The sequence below is a fragment of the Cynocephalus volans genome, chromosome 8 (genome assembly GCF_027409185.1).
Source record: "Cynocephalus volans isolate mCynVol1 chromosome 8, mCynVol1.pri, whole genome shotgun sequence".
NCBI classification, from domain to species: Eukaryota; Metazoa; Chordata; class Mammalia; order Dermoptera; family Cynocephalidae; genus Cynocephalus; species Cynocephalus volans.
The window spans coordinates 117,584,170-117,594,811 of NC_084467.1; the positions used below are offsets into that span (position 1 = coordinate 117,584,170).

The window sequence follows — 10,642 nt, forward strand, 5'->3', positions numbered from 1 at the left end:
CAGCAAGCCAGAAATCATCAGAATCTTCAAGTCTCATCAATGAATTAGGACTTCTCCTTCTTGGAGTGGAGGGAACAGAAAACAAGAGGCAGGTATCTGAAGTATTTCTGCATTGCCGTACTTGAATTACTTCTACTGACACACTGGGCTCAATAGGGTCCATGTAAATGAGAGCCAAGGTAGTCCTCCCCAAGAAAGATGATCAAAGCTGCATCAGGGAGGCCCTGCCCACTCCATCATTTCCACAGTTCGGTGCATCTGTCTTGAATCAGTGAGGCTGCTGTTCAGCTCACAAGAACTGCCTTCATGGTATCACTCACAGAAACTCATGAAGGTTCAAATATAACGCTAACTCAAATGCCACATGATCTGGGAATTCACCCCCTACTTTATGTCTTTTAAAAATGTTTTAACATGTATTCCATTTTTAAAAAGCAGTATAAAACTTAAATGCATATTACTAAGTGAAAAAAGCCACTGAAGATATTTAGAGTAGTTTTTATCTTCCACATAGAACACTGATTGGCACAATTCCATCACTTCAAAAATTTGACAATAAATTAATAGAGAATTCCTACCTCTGCCTATATATTGCAACATGAACAGAATCTTTCCCAATTTATCTTGCCTGTATACAAATCTACCTTTCATCCATCTGTCTATCTATCTACCTACCTATCTATGTGTATATCCATATACATAAAATACGTTTGTGTTGCAAAATGGAATTATGTAGTATACTCTAGTCTGTGGCTTGTTTTTTCCCCTGAACATTTTTCCTGAATGATACATATAGATCTAATCCCACTATTTTTTAATAGCTGCACAATATTCCATGCATGGTTGTAGCATAATTTATTCAACCATATTCAAGAATTCTCCTATTGATGGACATGTATTTTTTTTCAAATGTCTGCTGTTATAACACTGTAATTAGTATCTTCTTACATATCTTCTGTGGCCTTTGATCTTGTTCCTGTAGGATAGATTTCTATAAGCAGAATTACTGGGTCAAAGAATATGAGCATTTCAAAATTTTAATAGATACTGTCAAATTAAATTCCAACAAGCTTCTATAAACTTAAGCTCCAAAATACAAAAGCAAGAAACTGCTTATTTCTCCATAACCAAGTGATAACTGGAGATTAACAACTTTTTTTGTCAATCTAATAACACAAAAACGTAGTATGTCATTGTCATCTTCAAACTGCTTTTCTTAGAGGACAAGTAAGATTGTGTGTCATTTCAGATGTTTACTGGCCATCCGCAATTTATTTGCTGTAATTGTCCTTTCACATGTACCCTTAGTTCACTTATTTTCCTTATCTGTTTGTAAGCACTTTTAGTATATTAAAAATATTAGCCCTTTGATACAAACATGGGCATGGGAAGAGGGAGTGGGAGGTGATATTCTCCCAGTTTGTTATTTGGTATTTGTTTTTGTTTATATTAACTTTTGCCATAGCAAGGTTTTTATGAAGCTATGAATGTCTTGTGTTGCTTAGAAAAGTCTCCATGACTTTGAGAATTTACAAACATTTTCCTAAATTTTTAACTTTGTGTTTTGTTGCTTTGTATGTAAATATTTAACCCAAACTTTTAGTTTTATATATTATACAAAATTAACTTTATTTCAAATGGATAGACAACAGTTCCAACGCCAATTATTGTGTGAGCTATCCTTTACTTCATTGAAATGAATTACTATACTACATATATATCTAGATCTGTCTCTGAATTCTTATTTGTGTTTCACTAGTCTATAGACGATTCCTAATAAAATGCCATAATGACTTGATTGTAGTGAGTATATAAATAGTAAGTTCTGGTATCTATTAAAAACAAATTCCTCTTACTATTTTTTCTTTTCAAAAATTTCTTGGCATTTATCACACATTTATTCTTCAAGGTCAATTTCAGATTTCTTTTTTTATTAAAAGAAGCTGGAAATTTTATTCAAATTATATTAAATTTATATATTAATTTCCAAATGATTGACATCCTTGGAATGATTGAGATTTTGTAATATGAGTCTTCCCATCCAAGAAGAGAACATGTCTCTCCAATTTATTCATGTCTTGTTCTTCAATAACACTCCCTTTTTCCTTCATATGTTTCTGGCGACTCCTCTATTAACTTTCTTCCTTAAGAGATTGACAGTTCTGTAGAATATGACAAATTAGCATGGGCTTATGGCTCCCTTCAACCAAACTCTGGAGAAATCACCAAAGTAAGAGGGAGGTTGCTGTATCACAGCACCGAAAAAGAAAAAAAGAAAGAAAGAAATGCTTGGGAAAAAACAAGAGGTGACTGAGCCCCACGATGACAGGGAAGGAGGTTTGGGCAAAAGCAAGTCAAGCCCATGAGTTGGGGAGAGACTGGAAACCAATTTTCTAATTGGACTTTTTATTGTCTCCCCCACACTGCCCTGGAATGATTATACCCATTCCATCTCAATGGCTTGGTGCTGAAACAGCGTCACCAGCCCAACACCAGCACGAGCCTGACTCACATCAGCAACTCCAGCTGGGGTGGAGTGCTGCCAACAACTACACACAGTCTGGCCAGTTGCTAGGCATTTTCTTCACCCTCCTCCTCTTATCTCACCTTATGGAACAATCAATCACAACAGAGGAAGGCATTCTATGGAAACCAGAAATGCTTGGGGCAGAGGTAGTAGGTAGGTAGGTGGTTCTGAAGGACAGGGTTATGGTGAGGGGAATGAAGCAAAGAGAAAGTGGCTGAGCCCAGATTGCAGCACTAGAAGCCTCTCACCCTGGGATACACTCCATTCTCACTTCCAAACACACTTAGAGGAGAACAAGCTAGAGCAAACGATCTTACCTCTCTGTCAAGGAATGTACGACCTGTAGAGGTAGTTGATAATTCCAAATGAGTAAGTGCTTGCCTAAAAAAGAGTTAACATAGCAGTCCTAGGATGGCTATCCTGAGAAATGCCTACTTGCAAAGCTGAACTTTCCCTTTGCCATAAGAAGATGCAAAGGTACTTCTAAAAAACATAGAGCAAACATCATACTTAATCATAAATTATCGAAAACATTCTTCTTGATATTAAAAACAATAAATGGACTCCACAATTACCATTTTCATTCAACTGAAGGTGATTGTCAAGCTAGGGCTTAGGGTTCACAACCCCTGCAAGCCCTTTGTACAGACTGGGTCACAAATCCCTCACATGCAGGTCCACACTAAGTAATTGGGAAAGATTCCAGGAGCCATTGGCAGATGACACGACCTCAGTCCTTATTAGCAGCAGCAGAAGCATCAGTGGCAGTGGCTTCTCTGGGGAGCACAGGAGGCAACAGTCTCCAGCAGCAATAGCAGCTTCCCTGTGCCCCCCCCCCAGGGGCATCTCAGGGGCAGGGGGCCCTATGGATCAGAGCCACTCATCCTTTATACTTAAGTCCATAACCCAGGACACCTGGGTGCACATGCACAATTACATTAGAAAATAACCAAGGAACACTTGGGCGCATATGAGTATTTACATCAAATGCTCGGCAAGATTCTGAACATGAGGGGCCCTCATCAGTTTCCTTCACTTTCCCTACGGTGGTAGACAGTAGAATTAAACCAAAAATATTCTAGAGTCATACAGATATAAATAAATGAATGAATAATTAAGAAAAAAAAAGTGTTTCCTTTACAGTAGAATGCCATCGATAAAGGAGAAGAAATGATGGAATTAGAAAATCACCATTTGATAAACTATCATAGTAAGAAAATTCAGCCAAGAAACATTGATGTATGCTAAAACTAGTGAATGAAAGTTTGATGGGGAATGGTGTATTTACATAGTCTTGAAGTACCTCCTCACAACATATTTACTAATTGCAAGGAGAAAAAAGTAACTTTACATGGAGAAAAACAGGTGAAATCATTTTGATCAAATGTTCAAGTAATGGAACAAATCAAAATTGTGTCCCTCTTGATGAAATTCAATAAGAAGAATACAGCCTTAATTTTGTGATATTTCTACCAAGAATTCATAATCTGAATCTAATTATTAGAATGCATTAGATAAACCTGAACTGAGGAATATTCTGGTCTGTAACTTTCAAATGTTAAGGTTATGAGAGTTAAGGAAAGACTGGAAAGAATGAGGAAATGCTCCAGATATCGAAGGAGACTAAAGAAACATGACAACTAAATGCAATACGTGATCCTGCAGTGAATCTCTCTGCTATAAGGAACATGAGTGGAACAACTGATAAAAGCAGAACAGGAGCTGTAAATTAGATAACAGTGATGTATCGGTGTTAATTTCCTGATTTTGATGAGTGTATTGTGGTCATGTAGAGAAGGTCCTTGTTTGCATGAATTACACACTAAAGTACATGGGGGTGATGGGGCATCATGTCAAAAACTTACTCTTAAATGGTCCATTAAAAACCTTTTATATGAAGTTTTAAAACAACCATAACTAATCTATGAAGATAGAAGTCAAAATAATGGTTATCTATTGCTGGGGAAATTGGGTCTGGGAGGGGGACGGTGGACTTCTGGAATTGCTGGATCTGGGTGATGGTTTCACAAGTATGTTCACTTTAGGAAAACTCATCTAGCTATATACCGATGATTTGTGCATTTTTCTATATAAGATTTATACTTTGATTTTTTAAAAAAAGAGACCCTAACCAAAGTTAAACATTATTTAATCAGCACGTCTTAAACACACACACACACACACACACACACACACACACAGGAGAAATCTTTCTCCTATCAAGTTCATTGTGCCACAATATTTTCCATATCGTTCTTCAAAATTAATTAATATGCATACTGCTTTTTATTGTGGAGATTAGCATTTGAAATATTTGTCTTTTCAAAAAATTTAGAGATTTGTTGTAGTCTGCAATAGTGAGATCTCTCCTGAAGCTATCTGATGCCCTTACTGTCGATCCCATGTATTCTTAATGATCTTTTAATTTCCATTTCCCTACCTGCTTTACTCCCAGAAGTATAATGCTGAGTCAAATGTGGACTCTGTCTCTGGATATTCCCTCCCTTCTCTAAGGAGCAAACCACCACACATTTTAACAGGCCATTTTGAGAGTAGAATTATGGTCTCATAACTTCCTGCTCTGTAAGTATTTCTCCATCCTCAGCAGGATCCAAAGCATTTGTTAGCTGCTCCTGCCTTCTCTGGAATTAATTAATTCATCAAATATTTATTGAGAACATACTATGAACCCATACCATTCTAGAAACTGAGAATACAACAGGGAATAGTGTCGCTGCTCTCATCATGGAATTTAGTGGAGGGGCCAAACCATAAAGAACAACAAATTTTTTTCAGATGGTAATAGTTGCTTAGAAAACAACAGGTGATAAAAATGGCAGGGAAGATCCTTTCCAAGGAGAAAAATCTGATCTGAGACAAAGAGCCAGCCAGCCATGGGAGCATCTCAAGAAAGAGCCTTTGGGGCATAGAGAAGAGCAAACTCAACGTCCTTGAGGTGGAAACAAACCGAGCATATTCAAACTTACTGCGAGACACACTCCGGGTGACCATAATTTTGTCTGATGGGCAGAGAGCAATTTTTTGTTGCTGTTTCTGTGGTTTTACTGCTTATCCCAAGCATCTAAAGCTAGTGCCTGTCAGAACACAGGCATTCAATACACATTTGTGGAAAAAACAATGCCACACAGAGGGTTTGGAATTGGGGGGTGGGGGGGGGAGAGAGAGAGAGAGAGAGAGAGAGAGAGAGAGAGGAGTTAAATGGCCACAGAGGGAGCAGACTACAGAAAACCCACCGCCTGGAGGGCCACAAAAACGATTTGAGATTCACACTAAGTGCAGTGGGAAACTTTTGCAGGTTTTTCATCAGAAGGAGACTTGGTCTTATTTACATTTGAAAAGATGATTCTCCTTGCTTAATGGAAATAGGGAAGCCTGCGTAGACATGTTTCTTTTTGAGCCTGGCTTCCCAGCAAAGGATCTGTGGACTCAGAACTGATGCTTTGCACTTAGCGCTTGGAAAGTCTTTGCTCTCGGGGGGTTCGACGACGACCACTGTGTCCTCCAACTTGGCTCCTCCCTTGCTACTGCCCTCCCACTAGAGGTAGAGAGTCTTCAGGCCTAAAGTAGCTTGGGCTGTTCAATGGCACAGAAACCTTCCTTTCCCGTTCTTTTCCTCAGAAGTGTGGTCGGACGTGCTTCCTCTGATGGCCACTTCCTTCTGTCTATGGCTCCTTGGCTCTTCCGAAGGGAGCCCCTTTGCTGAGCGCTGAGACGTGCAGCCAGCTGCTCACACGGATCCTGCTCCTCTTGCCCCCTGAGGGGCCAACACAGACAGATCACAATACTTCTCTCTCCTTTTCCATTTCCTGTTGTTTTGACTATAGAATAAAGCCCGCTTTTTTTTTTTTTTTTTTTTTTTGGTCTTTTTTATTTTTTGTGACTGGCACAGAGCGCACCGGCCATCCCTACATAGGATCCGAACCCGCGGCGGGAGCGCTCCTGCGCTCGCAGCGCCGCACTCTCCCGCGTGCGCCACGAGGTCGGCCCTAAAGCCCGCTTTTAAGTGGATTTCCTCCTCCCTGAGTTTCTGATGTTCTCCTCAAAATCTGAATGAGAGTTTTCAGACCACATGCCAAATTTTGAAGCTTCCTCACGGTAGTCTTCCACCTAACTCTGAGCAAACCTGTGTCCTGCAGCCACAGCGTTCCAGGGATAGGCCTTTCAAATTTTCCCCTTAGGCCTTAAATTTGTGATAATTTCTGTGATTTTTTTTTTTTCTCCACTAGAAGCTGACACACCCCCTCATTGAGTTGAGATGTCCCTTCTTGTATATCTATTCACTGATGGATTCCTTCACCCTACCAGGTCTCTGACCCAGAGCCTGGGTCTCTGAAATCCACAATCACAATCAAGCTAATATTATTAGTAAATCATAGACAACATGCCTGGAGCTCTAGATATATGCAAGTGAAGTAGACCCTATTTTATCCCCATTTAAAAGATGAGGAAACCTGAAGAACACATACAGCATTTAAGTAACTTTCTCAATGTCACACAGCCATTAAGAGATGGAACCAGGATCTGAGTTCAGGCAGTCTGGTTAACTTAAAGCCTGGAAGTTGGAGGGTAAGGTGACCTATAAGAAACAGCAAATGAGCCATACAAATGTACAGATTAGATCTTCAGTAGTGCCTCTTTGACCCTGAACATGAGTAAAACATGTTGAGAGAAATGGGATCAAGTTCTGACTTTCAGTCCCCGGCACCAACAATACAAAGCCCAAAGATTCCCCACATCAGGACTCAGTTTGCTTTGAGGTGAGCCTGCCCCAGCTCCTGCAGAACTGTACAACCTTTGGAGTTGGAACACCAGGATAAGCCTGCCCTGCCTCCAAAAGTAAATCCCAACCCCAATGACAGCAGAGCCTTCACGTGGCACTGTCAGTGGGAGATCATCTGCTCTGCTGTCACTACTCTTATAAGTCTGATGTCCTACCTGGATCCCACTCTTGCTGCTTGCAGGTGGACAGCCTCTCAACAGAGGAGCTTCTATCTCTCTGCATGGTATTATTAGAGAACTGAGGGGACTATACGACCTCTTCCCCTATTCTAAATGAACTGAGAAATATACACTCAAATAAGGATCACAGCATCAGGCTTGTGGCTGGCAAAGCTAGATTTGAAGAACTCAGCTCAGACCTAAAGTAGACATGGCCTTCCTGAAACTTTTCCCCTCCAGATCCAAGCTTCAGGACAGAGCTGCAACAGGAATCTCTACTTGCTTCACACTTGGTGGAGAGTGAAGGAACCCAGAGCCCCAGACAGAGCTGTCATGTGTGTGTGACGTTGGGCCCCTTAGCTGTGGACCAATGTATATCAGACTTGGGACGTGGCACCAGTGCCAAGGGGGAAGCTTCAGACCATCACCCTCTCCAAAAAAACCCAAGACCTGTTCTTATCTGATTATGCCAGTGTTATTAATTGCACTCTGGGTCATTAAGCACTCTGGATCATCCCTTTAAGGGAGACATGAAGATACAGATATCTGAGAAAGTGCACCTAGGAGAGTCTGGGATAATAAGCAGATATTGTTGGAGATGGGGGAATTATTTAAAATGGGAGTTACGAGAGGTCAGTCCTAGGGCTAAATGATAGTAATTCCTAGTACAACCTAAGTTTATCAGCCAGCTAGCTAAATATCTTAGCCAACCTAATTATGTTCAGGTAGGCAGGAAGGTGACTCAAAGAGAACTCACCCCTCACACTATATTTGAACAAATGGTGGCACTGAAAAGTACTAAAATATTTTTTTAAAATATTTAAAGCATGTAAAAGATTTACTTAAAAAAAGATTAATCTCAGGAAAATTTAGAAAACTCTAGACAGCAACTGCATTAAACTATCAAGTAAACTGAAGAAAACAGAGACTTGATGAAAAACGAGGGCAGAAAAAAAGCATGCTAAATCTAAGGAAGAATTTAAGAAAAAAAGCCTTGCAGAATTTTAAGTAGCATTAGAAACAGAAAGAATCCCAGCATGCAAAGCGGAAAACAAATCAATAATATGGAGGAGGGGGTTGAAAAAAATAAAAGCTCAAAATATAAGGCTGAAGACACAGATAAAAGTTATCTGAGTGATGACAAATGAGAAGGAAAAACAATGAAAGTTTCACATAGTGAAATTGTTCATCCCGAAGAAAAAAAAGAACAAATTAAACAAAACCAACAAAGCATTTCTTAGATTTTTAAATCTTCAATTTGAAAGGATTAAAGAAAAAAAGATAATTCTAATTTATAATGGCCACATCCTGATGGTGGAAGCAGAATGCTGGAAAAATTCTATTCCTGTATTCTCTAATTAATATAATAATGCTCAATAAAATGTGGCAAGTATGTCTATAAAGACAAATGAAAATGTTAACAGAACTATAGTTACATGCATGCAGACTGCTAGAAGAAAAAAAAAGTTGGCTCATTAGCTCTTGAAAAGACACAAAAATGCAGTGGCTCTAAGCTTCTGCTGAACATTGGAATCACCTGGCGAGCTTTAAAAAACATGATGCTTGGGTCTCACCAGCAAAAAATCAGATTTCATTGGCCTGGGGTGTGGCCTGGGGATTCTAAGGTGTAGCCAGGAATGGGACCCTCTGCTCTGCACCAGCCCTTGTGCTGCTGAAAAAAGTGGAGAAGGAAGAGGAGCAGTACAGGCCCCCAGGACATCAGAGAGCCAGAGACAAGAGATATACCAGGTGAAATCCCCAAGAGGCATCTTCAGTAGGGCCTCAGGACCACAGCTGGGGTTTGGTGAACACTTCACCATGAACTTCATAGATCAGTGCCCGCCAGTTCAGGACATTAGGACTGACAGTCCCACCAACATAGACCATGTTAATCTCATCTGGTGACAGCACAAAGTCCCACATGTTCGTATCTCCAATATCTTCCACCAAAGACTGGTCTGCATCAAAACTCCCACCAAATGAAACCTGCACCTGTCCCAGGATGATGCTCGCCTCTGTCCCCACAATATACCCCTTCTTCAGACTCTTCCTCACCATGGGCTTCCCATCCACCCAGAGCTCTGCAGTTCCTGAGGTGGACTCCCAGCTAGCACAGAGGTGTAACAGTGCAGGAGAACTCTCAGGAGGCTTGAAAAGTACCTCAGCTTCACCCACAGATAAACTGTACTCTCCAGTCTTTTCCTTGTAGAGGAGGATCTCATTATCTAGCGTCTTTGTGGCTTAAGAAAAGAGGCTATATTCACGGCTCAGGTCTGTATAGACGTGGAGGCACACGGTGAAGGCAATGAGTGGCTTCTTTAGCACTGCAGTCAGACTGACAAAGGAGTTATCCAACTCTTTGGGGAACACAAAGGCCTTTTCGTTCATGTCTGTAGTATAGAAAGCAGAGAGGGAAAAGGTCATCAGTCAAGCTTGTTAGGCCACAGAGATGTATTCCCTTGCTATGTACAGAGAGATAGGATTCAGAAAACACAGACTGATCTCTTCCCCAGACCACAGCCCCTACCCCTTGCTGGCCTTTTTCCCTAACTTGGGCTTTGCACAGTCATAACCTTAGGACAAGATCTCAGCTACCATCTGAAGCAGTGCCTACCTGTCTGGGAAAAAGCACTGGGGAGGCTGATGAAGACCAGGAAATGCAGAAAATTCCCTGCTCCAAGACCAGGAAACTCCATGTTCCCTCCCTGCTATCAGTATGCCCAGAATTTGGATTATCCTCCTAGAAAAAGTATCAGCGGCTGAGTTTCTGGATTTGAATGTCTGAGATCCCTCTGTCTCAGGTCTGCTCCACCTTGACCTTATATGTGCAGTGGTCAGAGTGTCTCAGCTGGTAAATGATTTTCCAAAATTGCCCCTTGGAGCCATGAATCAAAGTTCTAAGAGCAAAGAGAGTAAGATAAATCACAAAATGAGAGATCAATATGGATTATTTATTAGAGACTCCACAGTGCCTGCTGGTGCTCCAACAGCTCCGTGTGGCATTGGTTGGTGAATTAGGACAGTCACATCCTAGGAATTCTTTCTAGGGAAATGATGTAAAATATGGGCAGGAAAGGAGCTTTAGTCACAAAGACAACCATTTAACATTACTTAGGATAGTTAAAAATTGAAAATTGGGGCATCTTTAAGTAAATC

At 40.7% G+C, this 10,642-nt stretch overlaps 1 protein-coding gene across 1 annotated transcript; it reads right to left on the reverse strand.

The window, feature by feature from the left end:
* Positions 1-9,268: 9,268 nt before the first annotated feature.
* Positions 9,269-10,182, reverse strand: LOC134384347 (C-reactive protein-like). Its single transcript, XM_063105881.1, is given in 2 exon segments — positions 9,269-9,876; positions 10,101-10,182. Coding segments are annotated over 2 exon segments (690 nt in total).
* Positions 10,183-10,642: the final 460 nt, after the last annotated feature.